The sequence below is a fragment of the Squalius cephalus genome, assembly GCF_949319135.1.
Source record: "Squalius cephalus genome assembly, chromosome: 12".
NCBI lineage: Eukaryota > Metazoa > Chordata > Actinopteri > Cypriniformes > Leuciscidae > Squalius > Squalius cephalus.
Window position 1 is genome coordinate 15,419,875 of NC_137133.1, and position 27,670 is coordinate 15,447,544.

A 27,670-nucleotide genomic window follows, 5' to 3' on the forward strand; every position below is an offset into this window, starting at 1 on the left:
TATTAGAAGCATTTCACCCCACTGTATACACACTCATGTTCTTTATTTTTGATTAAACATGTAGAAAATGATATAGAGAAGGTTCTTGCTTATAAAAACAGCTGCATTTCCCAAAAATGTTATTTGCATGAGTTTGCAAAAGCTGAGGGCATTGAGGGAAAATTAGCTTTCTGTGAGTTTATTATATCCAATCACTCTCACCTCCTCCAGCCATAATCATATTTGCAGCTGGGAAACATTACCTTTTCAGTGCAGCACTACCAGAATTCAGAGTTCTGTATCATTATACTACTGCACTTTATGTGGAGGATTAGTCATTTTGCAATATTCATGAGAATCATTATCTTCATGTCTCACCGATGTCACTCATTAGTGATCGCAGGCCATGTACAAACAGCTCTGCCTCAGGATTACTCATCTGGGCTCTCTCTTTAAGATCTGCTCCTGTTAGCACACAAAAAGACTAATTATGGCATATGCAAATGTCTGAATACTGATACAGTATTCCTTACACAAACCTGCACAAAAGACTCCGGGTATCAAACTCCTAAAGATCACCACACGAACTGCTGCGTCATGATGTATCGATGACACCAGCTCTTTCATCTACACAGAAAATGACAGATATTGATGTATATATAGACAGAGAAAGATACAACTCAAGATACTGATTTGAGGCAGAATTCTGGGAGAAATATGCCCTTTTTATTTTTCTCTTTTGTCTTTATTTATTTAAGGCCTGACACACTTTTGCCAGACATTCTTATGAAAAACTGATGAAAAAGAGTTCTTATTCTACTTTGTGGAAACAGACAGAAGAAAATGGACAGAAATGGAACATCCACAAATCAAGTGAAGTTAATATTTAAAAACCATAACAGCGATTGGTTGCATCTTGAAGTTACATTCTTTGTCATTTATTTATTTATTTACATCACAAAAGGTCATAAAAAGAATGATATCTTGTAATATGTGTGGTGGAAATTTAAAGCACCAGTAAAACTATTGAGCTGTATCATCATATGGGTCAAATTACAACAAAATAGCATTTTTACACATATTAAAACCATACATTTATTCAGAAGTTTGATGCTGAAGGACAGGGGGTTTTCTGTAAACAAACATGGCCGACTCACCTGACTCACAAACACGCGACCCAGAGAGTTCCGCGCTCTCTCGCGACACATCAGCACTTCCACTATACCTAACCAGACAAGAGACAAAGAGAAATGAACGGTTTCGGTTAATCAACGGGTGGGTGGCAGGTCTGTTCCGATCACAGACCACACCGAAAAATTATGCCAAATATAAAAAGTAAGTTACTGCACTCATGGCATGACTGGGGCTAAAGTCTTTAGAGGGGATGTAACGACGCATTAAACATTCTTGTAATAGTTTGTTTATGCTGTAAAGGTTTGGTCACATTAGCAAATTTTCTGTGAAATTTCTGCGAACTTTTGCTGGCAATACAGATCCATTGTCTATTGTTAATATTGTTGTGATGTATAAAGCACAGCTCACACAGAAGTCAATTTCAAACCAACCAGCTTTCTGTTGGTTAACGCTTGACAAGCTTTTACTTGTTGTGAAATCTGCATTGGGAAATATTTCACCCTGATGTGAAATTCCCAATCGTGTGGATTCCTGTTGAAATGATTGAATTTTTGCCCACAAAAACTTGCCGAACAACACTAAATCTGACCACATCTTTATTGTGCTTGGCACTGTAAATCCTGCTTGCATGCTATATTCATCGCCTTATTTCTAACATGAAAACTCTCTGAGAGTTTAGCATGGTAATGGATATGACAATGTTAATGTATTTGGTCTTGACGGAATAGATCTGCTACACTGCTGCTGCTGGAGTTTTTTTTGTTGTTGTTGTTTTTGTTTTTTTGTCTACTGAAACTTCTTGGAAATATATTTTGTAGTGTTTCGTCAGCAGAACAATCTAAACACACATTAAATAACAGTAATAACACTGAAGAGATGTATGTCCATCCCTCACAGCTTCGATTTCATTCCTGTTAAAAAATCAAAGATGGTGTTGATGTGAATAAGGTCTATAGAATGCATGAAATTACCCAAAGCAGATCTATACAGGTGGAGCTGGGGAGGTGGAGAGTTTCTGAAAGCGCACTGCAAACTGCTATGGAAAACACTGACAGAGTATTTGAATGTTGAGCAGTGAGTTCACTGGCTGCTAATGCATCATAAACCAATCAGCTGTGCCATGTAGAAAAATAGCCTATATGATTGCTACCAGAATGAGTTAAAGACCTATCAGCCAGTGCCATCTAGAGTTTTATGATAATGACAGAACTTTGTATTCATATATATATATAGATAGATAGATAGATAGATAGATAGATATAGATATAGATATATATACATATTTATACACTTTAATGGTTAATATTAGGTAGAATGTTGTTTACTTTCACACAACAAAACATTATTTGTGTGTTGGATCGCCACTCCAAGCAAAAAAACAGTTGAACCACTAAACTACAAGATATTACAAGATACAAGAGTAATATTATTTTTCTGTTTTCACTTTAAATCTCCAAACTAAACTACCCTTCATAGTTCCTTACAATACAGGCTACATGTTGAAGGAATAATAACGGACGGAAGGTAATTAAGCACACCAGTGTCAATGAATATGCAAGTTATTAGCCTATGCGTTGCATTTCAATAAAGACTTGATATCATTTCCTGAAGACTAAAATAAAATAAAATAAACAACATTAATCACTTTCGTTTTCAGTTTTGCTAAGTTACGTTAACGGCACAAATACGCCTGTAAGATGTAGACAGGTGTGTGTGTGTGTGTGTGTGTGTTTAACAGGACGCGTCTGCAAGCGTACAGCAATATTATTTAGTTGATGCACCTACCGTTGTCTTCACCATCCAGCCAATGCAGCCGGACTTCATTGCGATCAGAAACTGGCCCATCAGAGCACCACGAGCGGGACTGAGTAAAACTAACCCGCGGGGAAAGTCGCTTAATCGGCCCTGCAAACACACAGCGCGCTGCTATCATCACCTGCACCCTGGGCTGGATCAGAAACATCCCAGTCCTCATGGCAACTCTGCGCACTACACTCATGATAAATATAACTTACAAGGTCTTTTCGTAGATAGTATTGTAACAGCGATCGTGTTGGCCCCAAACCAGAATTGAAACCGTATAACCCGGAATTAAACCGGAGCTGTTGCTGTTAATAATAAGCCGTGTGGGAGATTCATGCTTTGCGAAACGCCATATCAACACTGTCAAGTTTGCATGTGTATTTTTCCACTTCACTTCCTCAAACAAACTGTCAACCTTCTTTACCTCGATGCTTACAGAGAGACTCACTTTGCAGGAACACAGCCTAATGTGTTTAATATGTGTAATGTATATATTAATGTTCGTGTTTATTTACACATTTTAAAGTCTCCTAGTAACGCGACGCGAAAATTGAAACGACTTGACTACACTGCAAGCGCGTAACCCGGAATTCTGACGTAGACACCCAGTTCACCAATCAAATACTTTGTTTACGCAATCGACGCGACGCGTCCCTTAGCGTAATATGATATTAGTGTACAACACTCTGTAAAGAACCATCAACAGAGGGCGATAATGTGATATGATGGAGAGGTCTAGCTACTGATGAAATGAAGAACAATGAAAGTACCCAGAGGCAAAGTATTCATAGATTGTGACAGATGTCCTGATAAAATGAGAAGAAAACAGCTTTGTTGATTGTTTTTATTGACATAATTTGAGCTGATAAGAACAAACCATCCTAAAATTGTGTGGTTCATGTAGATTTAAGTTTAAACATAAATAGTAAAGGTGTTCTTGTTGTGATATGTCTTTGTAATTACAATTATTAAATTATTTTGGCCTAATGCAAAACATCTAATGAAACATATAGTGTGCTATATTAAAGGGAAAGTTCACCCAAAAATGAACATTGTCATCATTTGCTCAACCTCACGTTGTTCCAAACCGGTATGAGTTTCTTCTGTTGAACACAAGAGAAGATATTTTGAAGAATGTTTCTTGCCAAAAAGTTTACGGTAGCCATTGACTTCCATAGTATTATTATTATTTTCTCCTACTATGGAAGTCAATGGCTACAGTCAACTGTTTGATTACCAACATTCTTTAAAATATATTATCTTTGTGCTCAACAGAAGAGAGAAACTCATAAAGGTTTGGAACAACTAGATGGTGAGTAAATGATGACAACATTTATTTTATTTTTTTGGGGGTGAACTATTCCTTTAACTCAGCGATTCTCAACTGGTGGGTTGTGACTCACCAGCCTTTTCTGATAGGATCATGGACAGCAGGGGAAAAAAATATAGTAAATGGGATAGTAAAAGGTGCATTTACACTCTGACTTGTAATAAGCATTCAAGTCTTCATAGAACTCCAACTTTTAGGCTACTTGACAGCCCTAATTTTTACTCGCATATGTTCTCAACGGACTGAACAGAAAAAATTTACTTAGAAATTAGATAATTTCCATGTCAGAGAAGGCGGAGCCTCAGATCCACACCTACCTATTACATAATCGACACAGATCAATAGTAGTTCAAAAGTGTTTACCAGCCCGATCGAACTTTTCTAGAAAGTTAGCGTTGGCAAGTTGTTTCAAAACGAATATGCCGCGAATGGACCAAAACCGCACCAACCTATCAATGCAATTATGGCATTAACTATGTTTGGTCGCAACTTGCTGTCCAATGGATAATCTGATCTTAAAGCAAAACCAGTTGAGAACCACTGTTTTTGAGTCTCAGAGAGCGGGAGTATCTCTTGAATCCTGGGAAAATATCTCTCGCATGGTGAGTTCTCGCTCACACAACGGGTGTCCTCTGTGTCTGATGTATCTTGCTTTTCTTGCTTCGGCCAGGGCCTGTGCAAAGTTTGGTAATGTGTGAACTGTTCTTAAATGTCCATCAGGAGCTAACATCTCAGAAGGGAATAAAACAGGAGAGGATGGACACCTATTCCCATTTATCTCAGCTCCTCTTTCATTATCTTTCTCTCGTTCCCTTAACAGCATCCACTCTCTCTCTTTCTGGCTGTCTTTTTCTCTGTCTCTCACTACCTCCATGTGTGCCTCCCTCTCTCTATCCATCTGTCTCTCCTTGCTGTCCTCTCTTTCTGTATTTGTACATGCAGCAGTTAGAGATGTGACAGGCTGCCGTTTTAGGTCCGGTAGGCAGAGAGTCTCAGAGGAGTGTTCAGCGCTTTTCTCCCCACTGCTGATAAACTCCTGAACACGAGCCTGCAGAGAGGAGGACCTGGAGAGATTGAGAAGAAATACAGAGAAATAATTACTTAAAGTGTAAAAGTCAACATGCATTAAAAATCCTGGGGAACTCGCATAGCAATTAATCTGGAGCTGCAGGAAAAGGACACCGCTAATTGGATGGTGGCTCCACAATGATGCACTCGGTTTCATTTTTACGTGATTGTTACACCAAATGACATTTTTGCACTCAGTGAAAGATCAGTAGATTAGTAAAAAGTTCAGTAAAGGGTTTTTTTGTGGAAATGTAAAGCTGGTCTGATGGTACACGGACTGGGCACTTTCAGTATCACCATATAAACCAAGGACTGGAAGGTGAGGAAAATGATGGAGGAGTGTGGAGAATGCAGACGAGAGATAAAGAAATGAAACAATCATGAAAGAGTGTCTCTGTCAGAGAGTGAGCTAAGGGAAAGAAAGAGAGATAGAAAACAGTAAATAAGGGGAAGTATAGTGAAGGAGGCACTAGTTGGTTGCCGACAGGCTGTCTGCCTAACAAGCATAAAGACGAAGAACCACTAACCTCCCTGCAGGTCCTCAGAGAGAGAGACAGAACAGACAGACAGAAGATGTTACAAGAAGTGCAGACGGTGTGCTGTGGGAGAGAGAGATGGCCTAATTTCATCTCTCTTGTTTCTTTCTTGCTATTTAGCAAATGCATGTCATCCAAAGAAACCTTTGGTTCACTGATTGAATGGCCAGTTCCAGTGGAGCATCTTGAGATGTGTCTTGCTCAAGGGAACAAGCAGGAGAGAGGTTTCTCTCGCTGTCTCATTAGAAACCCAGATCTTTAACCGTTAGTCTACCACGGCCTTTCTCCATTTCTTTAATTCACTGACTCCAGATCTCATTTTAAAACATATTTTGCCCCCTCCTCCCTCGCTCTCATTCATTCATCTCTTTGAAAGTGCTGATCGAAGTTTTGAGAAAGGACAAATCTGAGAGGCAGACAGTGGAACAAATATATTAATAGATGAACATATCAATGTAGGGGGCTAAAACATAATAAATCTTTTACTAAGTCATTTGTATGTGTTTGAGGATGGATGGATCTGTGTGTGTCTGTGATTACCCATTTTCAGATTCACTGGTGCGGTTAACTGGGGAAATCCCTTCAATCACACATGCCCATCTCAGACTCTAATCAGAAAGCATTCATGCACATACATATTATAACCAACTTCTGAACACACACACACACACACGCATTTGAAACACACAATCTGATTCAGCTTTAATTCCCAGTGACCCTCAACCCAACATTCACATACATGCAGCACATAAATGCACACACAAACAAAAACACATTTATTATCATGCTTGCCGTCACCCTGCTATGCTAAAACAGAATTTTATCCCCTCACACAATCATAACAATTTGCCTATGCAGAATCAAATGCTACTTACACGATCCTTAATGTGTGTATTTTCATTATTCGTTCATTCAGTAGTATAGTATAGGCCAAGTCAACTTGTGGCCTGTTTGAAATGTTTGCCCCACGTGAGGTTATTTTAGGTTGTGATAAATAAGTGACAAATATGTTGTGATGAATGAGTTTATCGCAACCTAAAAGACAACTTAATAAGACAGACACATTATCAAATTGGATCAAATGTAAAAAGTGCCCACAGTACACAAACACAGCCAAATGCATAACCGTTTAAAGTATACTTCTTTGGAAAGTGTGCGCAAACAAACACCCCAGACAGCAACATAGTGTCAGCCCAGATCCACGTGTGGAATCCACGTGTACCCGATGTGGGCCGGATCTGGGCCGACACTATGTTGCTGTCTGGGACAGATGCTAGACAAATGCGCAACGGTCGAAACCGACGCAGGGCGAGCAGCACTGCCATCAACTCTAATAGGTATGGTACCACAGTCGAGGTCCCGTCCAGGAGCCCAAAACTGTGCCTGGCAAACTGAATCGCATAGCCGAGTCTGATTGTCTGCAAGAGCCAACGGGACGGGCTTGGAAGCACTAGCTAGGCTCCCAGGCTCTGTATGAGCGGCCCAAGGGGACAACCAATGTACCCACGGAGGGGCAGCGATGGGGACTGCTGGGGCCCAACCCGGGAAGCGTAGCGTCCCGAAGTAGAGGCAGTGAGTGTGGTGTGACCAAGGTTATAATCGTTAACGAAAACTAGGTGGGAAAAAACATTGTAGTTAACTGAAATAAAAATAAAAACGAGGCATTACAAAACAACGATAACTAACTAAAACTGTAATGTGTGTTTGGCAAAACTAACTAAAATAAAATAAAATGATAGAGTAAATGTCCTTAGTTTTCGTCTTTGTTAAGGTCTTTCATTTTTTAACGCTATTTAAAACACGCAGCGTATTCGTTCAGCTGCATTTCCTTTCCCTTCTCTCCCTCAGGCTCTCTGTCACTCATGCGTCTCTCACATGCGTGCACACACACACACACACACAGCCCCTCCCCTCCGTGCACACGCGTCTCCATGAGAACGAGTGTTCGTTCGACGTTGAAAGCAAGTTCGCGAAAGGTTGGTATCTCTATCTCGTGAACACCTTTACACAATCACACATTAAAAAGTGGTATACAAATATTTTAAATTCTGAATATAATTTTGTCAGTGTGTTAATGTCGACCCGAGAAGCGATTGCGCCTTCTTTAGAAAGTTAACTAGTCGCAAGTTTGAGGTAAAATGCACTTTTTGGTTGTGGTTGTCGATGTCAACACTCTATATAAGCTGTGATTCAAATATTAAATCTGTTATGTCATTTTTTTACTTTTACACTGAATGTTTGCTGCTTCAATCCAGATGAGTAGGCTATTGACTGTATAGGGTAAATTTAGTATAGGGTGTGAAAATTGTACAGCTGTGGTATTTGTATAGGGTGTGAATTCTGTATGATGTGTAGATTTTTGGCATGGCGTGTGGATTTTGTAAGAGGTAAAGGAATTTCAATGGGTTGTGAATTTTTTTCTAAAATTGTATGATGTTTTTATTGAGTTATTATTATACAATACTTTTTCTGACCTTTTTGAATTTTGCCCCTGACAAATAACCCAAATTACAAAAAAAGACTAAAACTAACACTAAAACTAATAAAAACTAAACTAAAACTAAGCATTTTCAAAAAATAAAAACTAAACTAAACTAGCAAACCCACTTTAAAAACTAATTAAAACTAAACTGAATTTGAAAACAAAAATTCAAAACGAAATAAAAATAAAAACTAATAAAAAATGCAAAACTATAATAACCCTGGGTGTGACACTAACCTAGCTCCCAGGATCCCGCGAGGAATGGGCATATTAGATGTTAAAATTCAATAACTAATAATGAACAAAAGTTTAAGCATTAATTTTGTTTAGTGTTATTAAGATGACATTCTGTTTTGTCGTTTTGGAAAACGATCTTAGCCTACATCTGTCACAGAGACTTGTGATTTCTCCGAACACGTATTTCAGGGATATTTGTCAGACTTTAACTGTAAACATATTCATTGTCCTTGTATACGCGCAACTTTTTGAATGCAAAGTGGGTCTAAGATACAATATCAAACATTTATAGAATGAGTGGGCGGCGTCTAGCTTCCTTTTTAAGACTGTACCCCGAAGGAGAGATCATAATTGCAACAGATTCATTTTCCACATTCTGTTTGAAGTTGTGCTGTGTCAAGTATCAAGTAGAATAAATTCTCTCATTCCTCATTGAAATCCATGCCAACCCCTGTCTAACTGCAGAGTGGGGCGCATGCCACGGCTGAAGCTGGGATACAGGGGAAGACAGAGCTGGATAGCCATATTATATAATGAGGTGCTAAAGAGATTAGCTTCATGTTGGCACAACACACTTCCTTTGAACTCCATCAGAAATTATCAGTGACTTTGCTTACTGTATATAGAGGAGTTGGATCCAACTATTAATGTTTATTGGATAAAAATACCTTAGAGCAGGGGTTTTCAAACTGTGGGTCGCGACCCATTTGTGGGTCGCAGATTGGGAAGAGGTGGGTCGCGCAGTCACTATTGGCTGCAGCTAAATTTACGTTTCATGAATGACACACACACACAAACATTTTGCACGATACCAACGTTAAATAGAATTCGCTGTGAGATCGCATTACACAGGAGAATTCAAATGTCACGAAAGGCGCTGCGTTTCCCAAAAGCGTCGTATGCCTTTAGTAGATCGTAAAACCGTTGCCACTTATCTCTACGATCAGCTTAGCTCCCGATGCTTTTGGGAAACGCAGCGGAGACCTGAATCAGCCTTTCGTGACATTTGAATTATCCGGTGTAATGCGATCTCATGCAGAATGCAGAGCAGTGATTGGAGTAAACGAGTTTCTTCTTGTTAATAATGCGCACATAACCGCTTAATGAACCGCGCCGCTCTGAGACGCTGAAATTGTTAACACAACATTTCGCAAGCGCGTGCTTCATGAAACAAATCGCACTGATTTCTCTGTCGTCTGTTCAACACAGAACTGTTGTCTTTCAGAGATATGGTCGTCGTAAGAGTGCGTTGTTTGCGTTCCCTTGCATGCATTTTGCTACAACGCAAAAAATATAGCCTATATATAAAAAGTATTTCACATGTACACACACGAGCACTAAAGTGTTTTCTGCGCTGAACAACGCAATGAGTTTAACAACACTCGCAGCATAAATATTACTATTGAAATTCTAGGTCATGGGTCTACTGTCAAATAAAATTATTAGTCTATTATATTTTTTATATTCTGATTTTTGTCATATCAAACCTTTGGTTATGATTAAGCTTACTTAATCTTTTTTCATTTCTTTAAATTTGTTCTGCCGTGTCTGGTAAATCAGTTGAGGCAGCAGACAAAAACTACTCAGTATTCTTCACATTATTTCAACAGCCATTAGGCTGTTAGGCTCTCAATTTTTGATAATGTGCCAAAAGTTTGTATTGCAATTAAACTTGTCATTCATACTATAACAAGAAAAAAACTGCTCCAAAGAGAACTAACGCCTCCCACCCCACATTCATGCTTTAAAATTATTTTATATTTTGGTGGGTCTTGAGATAGATTATTCTTGTCTAGGTGGGTCCTGGAATGGAAAAGTTTGGGAACCCCTGCCTTAGAGTACGGTAATAGTAATACTATCATACTCTGAAATTCTGATATTATGTATATATAATGAACAAATTTAAACATCATAGTTATAGATGCACAATATATCTGTACTATTTTGGGTTTAGCATATACTTGAGATACTTACAATTACGACTGATACCAATAAATTAATTTTAATTGTTAGTGCTCATTTACATTTATTTATTCAACCCTCACAAAACCACTAATAATTTAATAACACTGTTGAATGGAATATTTAGTAAATCTCAAAATAAACATTCACTGCAAATTCACATGTAGTATTTGAAATGATTGATTTTAGTTTTTTTATTATTATTATTTATTTAAACAAAAGTTTATAGAAATTGAAAATTGGCCACAACAAAAAAATAATTATAATATAAAATTATATTTATTTGAAAAATTATAAATCTTTAGATTTGAATATAGTGAGAAAATGCAATCAAACTAGTCCTGATCTCAGCCTCACCTGTCTGCCTCCTTGCCTGCCAGTGGGATGATGGGTAATAGGGTCCTTTTGTAGGATGCAGCAGGGCGCACAACATCATGGTTGGAAGGTCGTAGCCCTAAACTGTGGAGTCCTCTTTTCCAGGGATTACCTGACATGAAACAGATACGTTTAATATGTGAAATGCCATAACTTCGTCTAGAGAAATGTAATTACTCACACACCTGTTTTGACTGAGATGAGGTCTCTGTGTAGTCTGCGCTGCTCTCTGTTCAGTGTGTTGAGGTGGTAATGTTTAGCCTGGTCGAGTCTCTGCAGATCCTCAGCCAGTCTGGCTTCGGCCCTCTTCTCTTCTCGTCTCTGAGCCTCACCGGGCCATGGCAACCAGTCTCTGCGACGCATATCTGATGATGACGTTTCAATAATATATTTAAACAAAACTGATAAAGCAATATCAATATCATAACAAAACCAAAAATTGAGCTGAATTCAGACCAACAGCACAAATGTTAGTATTGCTTTCAGTAAACAAAAAGTCATTGAGTAACTTGCATGTCCCATTGCTGTTGGACTATAAGGGTTCTTGCATCGTAGCTTGGTCATTGTCCATAAAGTCCAAATGTACCAACAATCATAAATTGTGATTCTTTAGCTCAAATCATGCTATACTAAATCAATCAATCAATCAATCAATCAATCAATCAATCAATCAATCAATCAATCAATCAATCAATCAATATTTTTCTGGCTGGTCCAGCTAATATGCATGCATAAAGGAGATAGGCTCTTTTAACTAAAATGCAGGGCTTCCATTCAGGCTTCACAATTTCTCCCATTTTCTACAGTATTTCTCCAATATCTCCCTTGTTCTCCGTCTTTGAAGAGATACAACAGTATTTACAGTACACTCATGCACATACAAAAAGATCAAACCAAACATCAGCAACAAATTCATAATTGTCCGTCTTTCAAATACACAATCCAAAATATAAAACATTTGTAGGCCTAACATAAGAGCACTAGGGAAAACACATAGGCCTACACCTACATACACATGCTCTCATACACAGTATTATATTCTCCCAATGGACTCTCTGATATGTCAAGCTTGACTATGTTATTCATGCTATCGTTATGCAAAACCGTATTCAGCAGATCCGTCTCACTTGCCAAGAGAATATAATTATTCAAAGCAAAAAGGGCATCTATTTAGCTACCCGGTTGTCAAAAAGCAAATGTGGATTTGAGTGAATAAGATGAGAATCTTATTCACTCAAATCCACATTTGCTTTTTGACAACCGGGTAGATAAATAGATTCTTAATGCTGAATAGTTGGAAACACTGTAGTGGCATTATCTACTAAAAACAATGAGATATAGAGCCTTACCATTACTTCGGTATTTACAGTGGCAGCTGCGGTGTTTAAAGTGACCCATGTCTCTTCAAGAGCATGTTCAGTAGTTTCATTAGAATTCCAGGTAGAATTTACTACTTTATTCAAAAGAATAAGTGCAGAATAACAAGGATAACTGGGGCTTTAAGAAGGGAGCAAGGGATCCTGCTTTAATATCTGAAATGATCAGGGAGGGAACTCCTCAGGCTCAAAAGGGCAGCTTGCTAAAGGGAGTCAGCGGTGAAAACATTCTCAGTGGCTACCATTACTGATGTTGCTGCCTCTCCAAGGCAGAGCCTCAACACAAGGGAGGCTCAACTCAAAGGGAGCCACAGGGGAGCCTATTCTTACATCAAGACCTCTGAAGTCAGGGGAAGGCAGCTCGATCCTGCTTTTTTTAAAAGGGAACAAGGAACCCTACTTTATTGCCCAAGACAATAGGAGAGGAAGTAAAACACCATCTATGGCTCAAAAAGGGCAGCTTACCAAGGGAGCCTGCGATGTTATTAAAACCCTTCAGCAGCTACCATCTCTTATTTTGTTGCCTCTCCAAGGGGGAGACTCAGTACGAGAGAGAGACTCGACCCAAGGGTGCCACAGGGTAGCCAAGCCTTACTTTAAGACTCCTCGAGTCTGGGGGAGGCAGCTCAACCCTGTTTAGGTAGAAAATTCCTCTATGACCTGCTATAGCCCGCGCATAGTTTTTTTATTTTATTTTACCAGCGTTTACCATAGTAAGAGAAAGATACCGAGGAGGGACTTTAACATTATATTGTTAAAATAAGGTCAGCTAGAGAGTTTTAAAGATCCATTCATCTAAGGTAAATGTGCACCCTTACTTTAAGACCCAACACTAGTTGGGGAAGGGAAGGCACTAAATAGAGGGAATATAATGTAAAACGTATTTAGTTCCCTTGCATTAATCCCAGGCAGGAAGGACTAGTTATAGCTAGCACTTATCCTTACTTGACCATAGTGATTGACAGATAGCAAGGAGGGGTGCCCCTGGGTGAACATCCTCAACTCGCTAGTGTTGTCAACTCACACAATAGTTAGCAGGTCAGCTAGTTTATTGAATGACCCACTCCTCAGGGAAGCATCTCCTCTGCCTTCGGTCCTCAGACTGTGGCAGGCCAGAACCCTGAGAGGCTTTAGGCGGGGATCTGGGGTGTTTCTCATTTCTTATTTGTGCATCCTCGTTTCCTTTCCTCGCTTCTCAGCTCCACCCCCTGTAGGATGTGAGGGAAGACTGCAAGGAAAGAAAAGGAGGACGGAGGAATCGAAGGAAAGCCTTTTTTATACCTTGGAATACTTGATCACTCGAGCGTCACTTCACAGCGTCATCAGCTGCGCTCAAAGGGTCTGCCTTTATGTTGTATTAGTTTGGTTATTTTAGAAATTCATAATATATAATAATAAAGCAAGATACCCTGTTGAAATATGTGGTTTATATAAACTTCAGAGGTAAAGTAGATTATTGTGAGAGATGTGAAGGGGGAGGAGAATTTATACGTGCGTCATGTTTAGTCAATAAAACACTTCCGCATAGGATACACCTGTGTATCCTCGCTCATGACTCCTCTGGAAGCCTCCTGACTCCTTGATCCTCGACTCCTCACGGTGTAATTAGAGAATTGAGATGTCCTTCAAGATGGCTGAGCTCGATCGGTTTCCGGGTCATAGGATGAAGGACGGAGGAGCGAGGAGACACGAGGAGGGATATTGGGAAGCACCCCTGGATTGGTGTAGGATGTATTTCCTGAATGCCGCCGATTGCACCCTAGCCTCTCAAAACTTTTCCACCACCATCTCTACAATTGGGCCAAAAAGCTCAGAGGGTGGGACCGGGGCATCTAGGAGAAAATTCTTCTCTCGGAGGGCTAAGTCTGTGGTGTTGCACAGCTCAGGGGACAATTCTTGCCCCTTATACAAATCCCTCAGCAGATCTGCCTGGTAAGCCTTCAGCACAGCCATGGTGTGCTTTGATGGCAGGGCAGGAGCCTTCAGAGAGGATGACTTGCCCTGAAAGACATCTCCTCTACCAGGGGCATCCACACATATCCTCACTCAGCCAATCCTTCCACATTTGCATAGTTCAAATATTGGAAAGGATGGATCCAAGCTGATCTTCTTTTCAGTGTGGAGATAGGGAAGTAGGGGAAAGCTAATGGGGGAATTATGGCCTGAAAGAAAGTACTCATACAATCTACCACAAGTGACTTCCCATTTTTCATGCCCCCGAGCCAGATCCAATCTAGTTGTGGTGAGGGCCATATTGTCCACCAGTTCCCCATATGCGGGGCTGGCAGGTTGAGTATCCTCAGCCTCTTCAACTACATCCACCTCCTCCTGGCTGGATGGTGCCATCAACATAAGTTATCTGCTGTTTCGGCAGACTCGAGAGACAGCCCATCCTGATCCAACAGATAGCTGGAGCCCGCGACCGAGGAGCATGAAAGGGCTAAACCTTTCTCAAACTCCTCGGCCAGTTCAACCTGAGATCCCCACGACCTAAGCCTCCGCTGTGCCTCAACATCCCTCGAGAATAAGGACAACCACAAACAGATCTTTCTCAGAACCCTCGCAAACTAAACGTGCATGCTCCTCGCCTCGGCAATAAACTCACAGGTCGTGTGTGTCCTCAGGTGTCAAATATCTGGGACACAGAGGCACACTCTTCCTGAAATACTTGCTAAGGTTCTTCATTCTGGATATTGTCTTCACCACGCATTAACAACACAAATGGCTCCTGAAGACAAAAAAGCTGATGACGTGTACTATGGGCGCCCTCTCATACTTCTGGGCGCTCCACTTATGACGTCACAGGCTTTCACCAGCAAACGAAATTGGAGTGTATTCGCACAAGCTTCAGACACTGGATGCGCTGATGGCAAAGGGAACAAAACTGCAAGCATTTTGTGGAAGAACATTGTTTTGGTTGTGCTTCAGCTCTGCTTGACTGCGGATGAATATGACCCTTCACAATAGATAATACTTTACAATTAATTTAGTTAGAGAGCTTCAGTACATCTGTAAAATACCTTACTCACCGGTTGAGTAATAAAAACTCCATCTCCATGTCGCTTTTACAACATTTAAAATCTCTGAGTTCTTGCCATCTTCGAAAAGCCAAGCCACTGTTGATTCTCATTTCATTAGGAGCTCTGTCGCGTTCTCTTTTTGGCAGCAGACTCTCTTCTGTTCAGCGTTTTTTAAAAACGAGTGATTCCCTAGATGTTCCAGTTTTAGCATGCTCCATGTCAACCTTTCTCGCTCGCTTTGAACACTAACCTATGCCACCATTCATGTGTGAAAGTAGCCGAAGCAACTTTTCTCTATTTACGTATATGACGAGACACTCATGGGCGAGTAACACATGTACACAATTCCTTCAAAAACCATCTCGCTAGGTCTAAACTATAAACACTTATAATAGGATGACCTTTTCACTAATACCACAGTGAATCAGGGTAAGACAAAAACACGTTTTGGAAGAACGATTGATGGTGTATTGACTACATTTAAATGTTGTATATTTTGAACAAAAAAAAAGTTACAGTTACAACAGTTATATAATAAATATAAAAAATAAAATTATATAAATAATAATAAAATAACACTGCAAGGACAACCACTGACAGGCTTCTGTGAAGATTAGAAAATTAATAAAATATAGTCTTTAACTATATTTCTTTACTTAAAGCTGCAGTCCGTAACCTTTTTGGGTTAAAACATTTTTTGAGCACTTACATAACCAGCCAGTGTTCAAAACTATCCTTAGCTCGATTCAAAACGGAAAGCTTGTAATAATGTTTTTAATTCCAGTGGTACTGGTGGATTTCCACGGGAAATGTCTTTGCGTCATTACGTCACATCTGTACACATAAAGAAAGTGTCCCGGCTGTTGGAGGTGGAGATTTATAGCTTTTTCTCACAGCACTTGATATAATTAAACTTATCAATTTGATGGTGGATCCAGAAAGGTTCAAACACAATCACCAGTGACAACTGGAGATTCACCAGTGTAAATTGCAAAAGACTTCGGACTTTGTAGTGGCTACAGAAAAAAAAGAGACTGCAACCGGGCCCATGCGAAAACATGGATAAATATCGGAAGGGCTTTTGAAAGGTAAAAATTTTATTATTCCAGTTTTAAATATGCATTTGATTACAGATACGTGTGTTTGTATTTCAAAGAGAACCAGTTCTAAGGAACATTAATTTGTTGGTATGACAATTAGAAATTAGCCTGCACAGAAATGGAAACTGAACTAGAGGTAGCCCTAATACACATTAAATGTAGTCACGCAATGCTGATGTTGTAAGCATTAACAATTTGAGAACAAAGTATAATTTGCACGGTTTGACGTGATATGATAAGCGATCGTTAGATTTAATCAGTGCGATTTACTGCTATGCTCTTTTTCCCTAAGTTGGTCAGAACAAAAGTGGATGTTACTTACTTGTTCAGACGACATTTTCCGGTGAAAATTCTTATGTAATTCCTCGTCTTATTCCTCATCTTCAAAGAGGAAAAACTACGGACTGCAGCTTTAAAAACCTAATCATTTCTTGACGGAATGTTCAGGATGCTTTTATGCAAGAGAGAAAGAGACCGAGAGAGAGAGAGAGAGAGACCGAGTCCACAGCAGGAGATGAAAGCTTTGATGAAGCACTTCCACCACAGTGTTCATCAGTTAAACGTAAGAAGGCTGCATTCAGCCTGTTTGGGTCATTGTGGATGAGTAATGGGTTTGAATAAAGCAAAATAGAGGCACTGTCAATAAAACTCTAAATCTCTCCGTTTCATCGGCCCTATTAGCTTGAAATTGGTAACAAATAAACTATTGGTGTCTGGTCTTAAATCAGATGTTGTTGGCCTTGGTGTAACCGATCAGGGTTGGTGATACATATTAAAACCACCTTGATAAAGCATTTTTCTTTGTCCTATTTAAGTTTATATCCATTAGTCACAGAAGTTTGATCAGTTAAAGTCTGAGGACAGGGGTTAATTACATTGCTATTAGACAGTATAGGCTACTGAAGTCTTTGCAAGACTGAATTCTACCAATTTGTATATTAATTATAAAAGATAGATAAATGCTTAAAATTACTTAAAGCGTTTGATAAACTTCTTTTGTGTGTGTGAAGTGGAATGTTATCGTAATCATTTCTGTAGTCTAAGCTAACTTTTTTGTTTGTTTGATAGTTATTTACTTGTTGATATTCTCAAACTTCCCCTGACCCCAGCTATCTTTAATTAAAACTCCAACATTTGTGTGTCAGTAAAATGTTCCCCTTTCTTCCTCTTCCATGTCCCCTCTGCTCTGCTCATACCAGATCTACGTGGTAATATTTACCTCATAGACCAGTTCATCCATGCCTTTGGCCATCACATATGAGATGTCTGTTAATGATTGAGTCAAAGCTGTCAAAGCTAATCTTTGTTTTTCCAATCTCAAAGAACAGATCTGTGTTGGCATTATGACCAGTGCTAATTGTTCGGTTTTGTTTTAGATTGATTTAAACGATATTTGATGGATAAATACACTTATGTTAAAATCAACAGACGTCACAATCCATTTTATTTACGCATTAAGATGCATTTCTGTTTAAAAGTAGATAATTAACCAGAAAAAAAAAAAAAGTTTAATGGGGCTTGAATCGATCCATTGAGAAATGACTGGATTGTAAAAAGTGTACGCACTAGAACTGAACAGGCTGTTGGAGATTTTATTGTATTTTATATTTTATTTTGTTCTTGGAATGATATACACTGATGAACCATTCACAATAAGACAAAAATAGGGTCAGTTCTGTTTTCATGTTGAATTTAACACACACTCACAACTCTAAATTAATTAACCATAAAGCATGAAAAATTCCAACCAACAGCAATGAAAAGATAAAGATTATGAAACACGATTATGAATTGAGTTTTGTTTTCCACCAGCGCATATTATTCATCAGCGAAGATAGCAGAAGCGGATTGAATTATGTTTAAAGAGGCCATTAAGAGCAATTAGTCTCAAACATTAATGGATACCAGCAAGAACAGGAAAATCATTTTAATTCAACTGTTTTAGCTAATGATCATTACCACCATTAAAAATAAATTCCTCATCTGCAACCATATCATTCACCTGTCAAGTTAGTCGCACAAAGGCATAACAATAGGAAAAACTGCCTTTCCCCCACGCGTTTAAAGAGCTTCTATGACAGTCTCCATTTAAAAAGGCTTTTGTGGGCACAGCTGGGATGTTGAAGTGCTCTCATAAAATATTCATCCTACTACCTTAAATCCTGTTTTTGCATAAAAATGATGGTAAGATTTGTAGCATTACATCATAATGGGGGGAAACAATCACGAAAAGAACTTACTGTAAAGGGTCAGTCCAGTTTGATGTCAGTCCTGAAAAGTGGCAGATTTCTAACTAAGAAATAGGATTCATCCTCCAAAGCTGGAGAAGTAAAAAAGTGAACACATTGACCCTTAATAAAGCAATACAAAGGAAAAAAAAATGACACGTTAGTGTTAGTTTTAGCTAAATGAAGAGCATGCGTGAGCCCTCAGGGTTGCAGTTAGTCTGAGATGCACACAATGTTTCTCTTAGTTTGTTATTCAGACTCCTCTGTCACCCAGACGGTTCCTAAGGGTAACTATGGCTCTTGACAAAGTAATGACCAGTGACAATGACGAGCTCTCCATGGATACCAGCACACATTTATATTGGCCCACATGGATAAAGAGGGATGATCAAAGCAGGTTTATAGACTGTTCTTTTTCAGACAGATCTAATTCAAAGCTTTTATTTTGGCAAAAGTTTATGCTTAGTAACTTACAAATTGTACTATAAGTGTGTATAAATGTTATACAATGTATTTAACACTTTAAGTGCTTGTCATTATCTAATGTGAAAAAAATTCCAGCCCAATACTGACCCATGAGTACACTGTAAAATCCAAGTAATTCTTTTTAGTCAATTTTACTTAATGTCTTAACTTAATTGTACAAATCTGGTAAACTGTACTATCCACATTTCGTCAAAGCAAAAAAAAAAAAAAAAAAAAAAAAAGTGTTTTTGAGGTGGGTCAATTCTTAACAGAGTTTTCACTCATTTTTTCCACGCTGTAAAAAGTGATAAGTTGACTTGACTTAAAAAGGTGAGGAAACCCGTAGCCTTAAAATTATTAATGAAACTGCATGCGTATTTGAAAAAATGAAGTTATGTGGAATTGTCAGGTTCACATAACTTAATGTTTTTCAATAATGAAGGAAGTTTATTTACTTAATAATTTTATGGCAATGGGTTTTCTTACTTTTTTAAGTAAGTCAACTGATCACATTATACAGTGCAGTCCCATAATTTGCATTTATCATGTAAGGCTTGATGAAACATGTCTAATCTGATCTGGTTGATCTGGTCTGGATGAGTTCCTTCTCTCTGACTCTTTATTCTGTAGGAGATAATTATTACTTGGATGTAATGTGATCTTCTGAGTACGATGTGAAAGTTACAGTTTAGTTACAAAAGTAATACATTTGGTCATATGCTATTCTTTAATCCGTAATTGCCATAAGCAACAAACAGATCCGTTTGCGCTCTGGACAAGCGTTCAGTCTTTCCACTATCAAATTCCGCCATGTAAATAGCGAATCCACCACGGCGCGAGCTCAACTGGCATTTAAAGGGAATGGGAGATGAGACTCTGATTTGTTTATTGCACGTTACGCCCAAAACACACCCATTACTCATTAAGAGAATAGAGACAACTCTACGTTTACACGGAAACGATCTGAAGAGAAAACGCAAAAGTGATCATTTTTTATTCTGCGTTTAGACGAGCGTTATGTGGGGGAAATCTGCGTGCATATGGTGACGCAAAAGTGTGTGAAATTCAATGTAGTGTGCTCTCCAGGCGGCTAGATGGCAATGTACTGATCGGTGCCTTCACTGTCTAGCAGACTTTTGCGTTTTTACCGTTTAGACGGGAACGCGACGGTGGAGCGTTTTTAAGATTTCCACTCTGGAGGGTGGTTTCACTTTTTTGCGTTTTTAAGCCCCAAAAACGCCGTCGCCGTCTAAACGAAAGGCACATCTGATCAAATATTTTTACGTTTTCACCCGCAAGCGTTCTCGTGTAAACAGGGCCTTAGACCATGCGCACCGACCATTTTTCCCGTCATTAAACTAGCAAAAGTGGATTCTGACACGACCTCAGTGCACTTGCGCCATGCGTTTAAGACCGTGCGCTTAGTTCGTTAAAATAGGGCCTTATGCCTTTATGTCTTGTGGCACGCCAATGTTGGAGAAATGAATCCAGGAAAAATCATCAATTATGAATTCTTCCACCTGTTCACCCTTCAAACATGGAACCACTCACAGCTGTAGCCAATTATGGCCCATGGAGGTCACTATAAATCTGGGATCTGTGCTTCACTTAAAAAAGATGGTTCTGGGTGCAGACAACCCCAGGATGAGGTGAAGAAGCACAGGGAGGCCTAGAGTGAGACTGGCTGAAGAGAAAGAAAAGACACTGTTAACCTTGTAATCTCTGCTTTACCAACTTTGCCTTTTGTTTATCTTGTCTCCCCCCTTCAAGGAGGCCTAGAGTTCAAGCCAGGGGGGCAATGTTTCAGAAAACACTGAAGCTTCCCCGGGCGCCGCCATTGATTAGCAGACCCCCACCTGCTGTTAGCATTCCATTGACTCCCATTCATTTTGGCGTCACTTTGACAGTGAATAACTTTACATCTGAGGCGTTTAAAGACTCCATTTGTCCATTATTTATTTCTAAAGAAACACGAAAATGTATAAAAGGCTCCATTACCTTGTATCTTACGTTATGGCCCCGTAGAAGCAGTTTTTGTAAAAATAGGCTAACGATTGCGTCATAACCACGCGACTCTCTGTCGCACAGTAGAGAAATTACCGTATGGACAGGAGGAGAAGCTCGCGGGCAATAGGGGGGATGTGGAGAAAAAATGACAAAATAATGAATCAGAATACTTAGCAAAAGTTGCTCCTGCTCCTAGCTCATGGACAGCTCCTACTCACACTCTCCGTCTCTGCAAGTTTCGGAAGGGAATGATTCAGATTTCTCTTGGCACAGCTACTAGAAGACAGACGGGTTGCTCACGTCACATCTACGTCGTCAAGCTCCGTTTGAGTCTGCGCAGTACGCTCAGCCATCAGGAAGTGAGTGCTTCTAATTGACTTAACTTTTCTCCGTTGAATCCAATGGGGTCGCTGTGTCCAGTTTATATACTGTCTATGGTTCAAGCAGACGGTAGGAACGCAGCTCACCAGCCCGGGAAGAACCTAAGTTCCAGTTTGGATCCCTTTTGGCCATCCTATATATTTTGTTAAATAAAAGACAGTTTCTGTTAATGCTTCCCGTCTCTCTTGTGGTTGTGTTTTGTGGCAGCTGAAACCTCTCCTTGCTTTTGGGCGTGTATTTGGGGGTTTCTTGATAAAGTGACATTGCCAACTACTGGCCTGGCATGCATAATACAGCCTTTTTAGTCATTTTCGCAGATCCGTATGAACACAGATTATTTTGACAACGTTGTTGTCTATTTTAGTACATCGCTGTCATTTAAACATACCCTAATAATGAGAAGGGACACATGAAGAATGGTAACAGAGAAAATGAAACTAAGCAGACTTAAACATAACCCTGACATGGACACAGTGGCAAAGAGTTTTGGATCCTGAACATGTGCGATTATTTTGTCCATTCAGTTTGATATAGATGCAAATTTGTCTTTGACACTTTGTTGTTGGCAAACAACACAAGAATACATTATTAGCTCCTGATAACTTATATCTTTTGAGTTTTCTTTTACATTTTATTTGATCCTCTTTGATAAAATCCTCTGATACTCCAGCAGCTGTGTGAGGGTTTTTCAACTGACATAAACATTGCTGAAAAGAGCTAATAACATCCCTCTTAAGTTTAATTCAGGTTATTTTCTGCATTAATGACCATATTACCTTTGAACACACTATGTGTTTCCCAGTGAGCTGGGGTGAAGTTATAATAGGATCTGACCAATTTGGGTCAGTCTTGTAATGGTAAATCTCTAGTCCCATTGAGCATCTCAAAAAAGAAAAAGCCAAAAGCGCAAGTGTTTATCAGAAAGCCAGCCTGGAGCACTGTCATGCCAAGTCGTGGATTAATGGTTAGGGTTAGGGTTAACAGCACATGTTTAGGAAAGATAACATTAGACTCAGGAGGATGGGGACTTTCATGCTTATGGCATTACAATCCACAGAGCAGACTTGTGTTAAAAAGTAACAAATAAATAGTAAAATAAGGACCAACCAACATGTAATCATTACATACAATACTTAAGTCATGAGCAACATTCTGAGCATAAAAATTTCAGTGAATATATCAATAAAAACAATGGTTGCTATTTTGATTTCATAGTGACTTTAAACATAACAGGAGCTCATAAGCTCATTAAATAAATAAAAAATTGTACAGATCTGTCAGTTAAGACCTGTATTTCTTTTTTCATAAAGATCAGATAAGAATACTATTCAAACTTGTAGGCCATTACTTTTTCCAAAAGTTGCAGAGCGCTCGCACACAAGCACGCAGCCTCGCCCACAAAAACAATTATATTTTCGTCCAAATCAATACTTAATTCCCTTAAGAATGAGTGATGGGCCCATCAGTGGGATATACGCCTTTTAATCTTCGGTTCTTCATAGCTCACTCTGTTCTCATATTGATCCTAAAAGCATGGAACAACAAGCCTGTTTTTAGCACACGCCTGCAGCGCAGGGCGAGCTTTCTAACCCCACCTCTCTCTCTTTCTCTCGGCTACCCCCAGAAGCTTTCATGTGCATGTGAGCACAGATTCATGCTACTTTTATACACTATTACAGTATCTCCGCCAGAGGCCTTAGATGAACAGATTATTCCAAGCAGTTGGTTGAAACGGGCTTGTGTGCTTAATAACCAAATAGATTACAATGGATTGATTTGATGCATTTTTGAAGTCACTGTGTAAAGACTTGCATGCAATGCAATTTTACGACTTGTGTTCACGTATTATATATTATATATGTACACTATAAAAAAGAAGTTGCTGCCTTAAATTTTAAGTACAATCAACTTGGATGTTTAAGTCATTTAAACTTAAATTACATAAAACTGTCTTAAAAAAATGTTTTAATATTGCATAACACAATAAAAAGTAAAAAATTGCTTGACTTAATATGAGTTAAAGCAATGTAAAAACATATGTTGTCCATAACTTATTGATCTTATAATGTTTTACAGTGTTGTCCTGCCCCAAACTCACGCCATTGGTTGAGCCAATGTTGCTATGTAAAATGGATATAGGAAAAAAAAAATGCTAATCCCCCCCCCCCCCCCCCCCTCTTCTGTCTAGTCTATTTCTTGGTTTTGTGACAGAGCCCTGACACTCCTGTTTTGTCTTGTACTGTATAGCACAAAGCTTGTGTTTTACACTAGCTGTGTGCTTTCATGTGCTGAGTTCCAGTCCACTTTTAGACACGCACTTGCGAACTTCCCTAAGCACTTCCCCTCGGGGGAATCCCCGCCGCCATTTTGAAGTGCGTTCCACTTCGTTAAGTGGACGAGGGAAGTTTAGATGGACAGAGGGAGCGAGGCTACTTCATATGTACACTTCAGGCACCTATATGTCCCACAATGCAGTACAATTGTGATGTCACCACAGATCTCGTCTAATCACCACCACAACAAACAACTCTATGATATATTAATTCTAATTTTTTTAATTGAAAACAACCCAAACACCATATATACATTTGGATGCTGCATTAAACAAATTATTAAAGGGAAAACAAATGTAAATAATAAATCAACTACATAGCTGATTCCAAGTGATCAAGGGCTTAGGACGTTCCAACTCAGCCCATTGCAGTTTCCGCCAGTAGTGGGCACTCGCAATGACGTACATCCGAGTGAACGAGACGGAGGGAAGTTAGCAAGTGAAGGGCATGACAATTTTGGACTGGAACGCATGTTGTCATATTTTGTGTGAACACGTGGCTTATGAGTGTTCTCATTGGCTACATGTTCATGTCTTGTTTTGTGTTAGCACATGGCTTGTGATTTGTTTTACTGGCCATGTGCTTGTGTTTTAGTCATGTTTGGTGTGAGCACATGGCTTGTCATGTATGTTTCCTTGTGCCATGTGCTCTCCTGTCCATTGTCTAACCCCGCCCATCTTGTTACCTGATTATTTCTTAATTTGGCCCACCTGCCTTCCCTCATTACCCTCTTTTGTTTGCTTCCCTATTTTTTCTCCGTGTGTTTGCGATCCTGTGTTGGTACCCTCATGTTTCCTGTTCCTGCCAAGTCCAGGGCTGCGTTCAGCCCCGACAAAACGTTGCACAACGTTTTTTAAACAGAAACGGTGATGCGTTGAACACACTGTTCTGATGACGCAAGAGTTGCTACTATGGCAGCTGAGAAGGCCATTCTTTGTGAAGAATTTTCTGAGCCTGATGAAGTCGGTATAAATATGTGTTTAATACTACAAAATATGCCCGATGTTACAGTTACTGCACTTGCCACCCAGAACAAAAGAGAACATCCCAATCGAGTGAAGGGATTTGTGGAAACTGAAATGGAAGCACACATCTTACCTAATTCAGACTAAAACACATCTATTTAGCCTCACATACTGACTTTATTTGTAGTTCATACTGTTTTAATACCCTGTATTTTCTTTCTCATTTTTAGGAAAAGCACTTAATTACCATTGTTTATTTCTATACCAAATGTCATACACTTGCAATGAAGCTAAAAATATAAACAACTACATCATTATGTTGATATCCTATATTTTTACAATAAAACTTACGACAAAAATGTCTTCTAATATCCTCAGTTGTTGCGTATACCGAGCTGCATCGAACACATTTGTAAATTACTTTCCTTGAACCCATTGTGCGAGTTCCGCGTGCTTTATATACATGTTGCTGCTGATTGGACTGCAGTTCTGACACACCCACCAAACAAGAGAAAACGTATCTCAAACTCTGTTGCACACCGGTGCACGCCGTTTCCAGGAAACATGACGTTCAACCCGGAAACCGTAGCAAAACGTTGCGCACCGTTTTGAACTTGAACGTGCCCCAGTTCTTGTAAAGTCTTGCTGCCTGTCTTGTTTCCCCATGGGGTAGTTTTTGTTTTGTTTTATTTTATGCTTAATGAAAGCCCATCACTCTGCATTTAAGTCCTCACTACTTTCATCAACCCAAACCCTGACATACTTTCACGAGTTCACATCTACATATAATTAGTACAATAAGTTTATGCGTATTTGGCGTGCTGTCCGGGGGGAGGGCTCCGAGCTCGGAGTTAGGCCCGAACCCAGAGTACTCCCCCCAGTTGGTAAGTGTAGATGGAACTGGAAGTGAGGAGATGGGGTGGAGGAGGGATGCTGACAAACTTTCAATGAACAGAGATAGGTCTGCTGTGAATTTATACTCTGTCATTGAGTTGATTACTGATTAATCTCCAGCTGTGCATAATTTGGTTAATTATCTGAACCTGCTCCTCCCTAACTTTGTTAATAAAACATCATATAGTATTATTTATATACTAATATAGTATGTATTCATATTTTGAATTGGCTTTTTTATAAATTCTTTTTTAAGTAAAATTTTAGTTTACGTTTTAATGATTTTGTTATGTGCTTTTGTCATTTGTCATGTTTTTTAGGAATTAGTTTTTTTATTATTATTTCTAGATTTGGTACTTTTAGCTTTAGTACTTCAACTTCAACTTATTTTATTTCAGTTAATTGGCAACATTTCTCTTTTTTATTGTCTTGTTTTTAATCTGATAGTTAACCTTTATATCAATTAACGAAAGCCATTTTTAATAGTTTGAGTTAGACAACACTAAACATCCAATAATTGGAGAACTGTAAAGTTTCTTGCAATCTTGTTACATTCATTCCATACCATGTTTTTAAAAAATAAATAAAAACAATTATTATACACACCAGTGCTCTCAATATTTGGCATGCTGAATGATGGAGGTAGGAGAGACCAAATCCTTTTGTTTCAACATCTAATTGGATTTTTTTTGTGCTATATGTCTCAAACTTTGATGTAATGTTCCTTTATTTTTATTTTTCTAATACTCCATTTCGACCCCTGTATATCATTTATAATTTTACACATTCTTATATCTTCTTCTGTCACCCCAGGAGGGTGGTGATCATATGTTCTGATTTGACCCCTATAGATTCTAATTCACTAAACATAGTGTTACGGCTCACCTCGTGCTTCGACACTCCTCGGTTTCCCTTAAGAGAGAGATTGGGTCAGTGGCTTTCATTATGCTGGAAGCTTCTGCTGATTCAGCGCTTCAAGCTATATAGAAGAGAGCATAAAAGAAGAGAACAAAAGTTCTTCAAACACTCTTGCACGCCCACTTTGACACAATGCAGCAATAAAGCACACAAGTGCACTGCAGCACATCCAGTGCAGTAAGATCTGTCTCATTTCACCATGCAATCCACCAGGGTGCAGAACATATGTGCCTTTACCAGTCCCTGTTCTCACTTTTGTCTTAATGCATTAGTCATACCATGAATGTTTTCATGCATCTCGTCATATTGTCTGAGCTTGCCTTCAATGCACTCTCTCTGCATCGGGTTCAGGCTGGGTAAGGACAGTAATGATCTTAAATCTGTGACGTCTGTCATCCGGTCATCATACTGTTGGTGATTTCACACTGCTGATATGTGGTAAACCACAATATAGTTGATGTCATGTTGGATGACCCACTCTTGCTGACACACGTTTTTGTTCTGACATGACATGAGCAAATACAGTCCCAGTACTGTCAAATCACATGTATTACATATGCTATGAAGACTTTACTAAACTATACTACATTGATTCTTAAAGGGATAATTGACCGAAATGTCATTGCCTACTCACCTTCAGGTGTGTAATGTCCATAAGTCATTACTTTTAGGGTGCTTTTTTTGCCTGCTTAACATATATAGTCACTATACACCATTTTTTTGGGGGTGATCCATTGAAAAAATAACAGCATACAGGTTTGAAAGAACATGACGAGATGAGGATAAGTAAATAAGTAAATCAACACTTACTCATTTTAATAATGCATTATAAACCTGACATGATATTAATACATTAACCTAAATGCATGGCTAAAACATTTGATACCAAATGCTTGATAGATACACTAACCCGGTTTCACAGACAAGGCTTAACTCTAGTCACAGACTAAAATGCACGTTTGAGCTTTTTTAACTGAAAGCAATTTACACTGACATATCTTAAAATATGTCAGTGCCATTGATTTGTCTCAAGATGCACATCAGTAATGTTATTTCCTAAGGCACGTTTATAAAAGC

At 39.0% G+C, this 27,670-nt stretch overlaps 2 protein-coding genes across 2 annotated transcripts in view; both read right to left on the reverse strand.

Moving 5' to 3' along the window:
* echdc2 (enoyl CoA hydratase domain containing 2) overlaps positions 1-3,535 on the reverse strand; it is an 11,695-nt gene extending 8,160 nt beyond the window's left edge. Inside the window, exons 1-4 of the mRNA XM_079889286.1 lie at positions 2,899-3,535; positions 1,137-1,204; positions 519-606; positions 358-444 (exon numbers count right to left, since the gene is read on the reverse strand). Coding sequence (XP_079745412.1) covers positions 358-444; positions 519-606; positions 1,137-1,204; positions 2,899-3,112 — 457 coding nt within the window. The 5' untranslated portion in view covers positions 3,113-3,535. The remainder of the gene's footprint in view (positions 1-357; positions 445-518; positions 607-1,136; positions 1,205-2,898) is intronic.
* Positions 3,536-4,530: 995 nt separating this feature from the next.
* lrrc52 (leucine rich repeat containing 52) overlaps positions 4,531-27,670 on the reverse strand; it is a 71,064-nt gene continuing 47,924 nt past the window's right edge. Inside the window, exons 2-4 of the mRNA XM_079889280.1 lie at positions 11,092-11,271; positions 10,889-11,018; positions 4,531-5,310 (exon numbers count right to left, since the gene is read on the reverse strand). Coding sequence (XP_079745406.1) covers positions 4,800-5,310; positions 10,889-11,018; positions 11,092-11,271 — 821 coding nt within the window. The 3' untranslated portion in view covers positions 4,531-4,799. The remainder of the gene's footprint in view (positions 5,311-10,888; positions 11,019-11,091; positions 11,272-27,670) is intronic.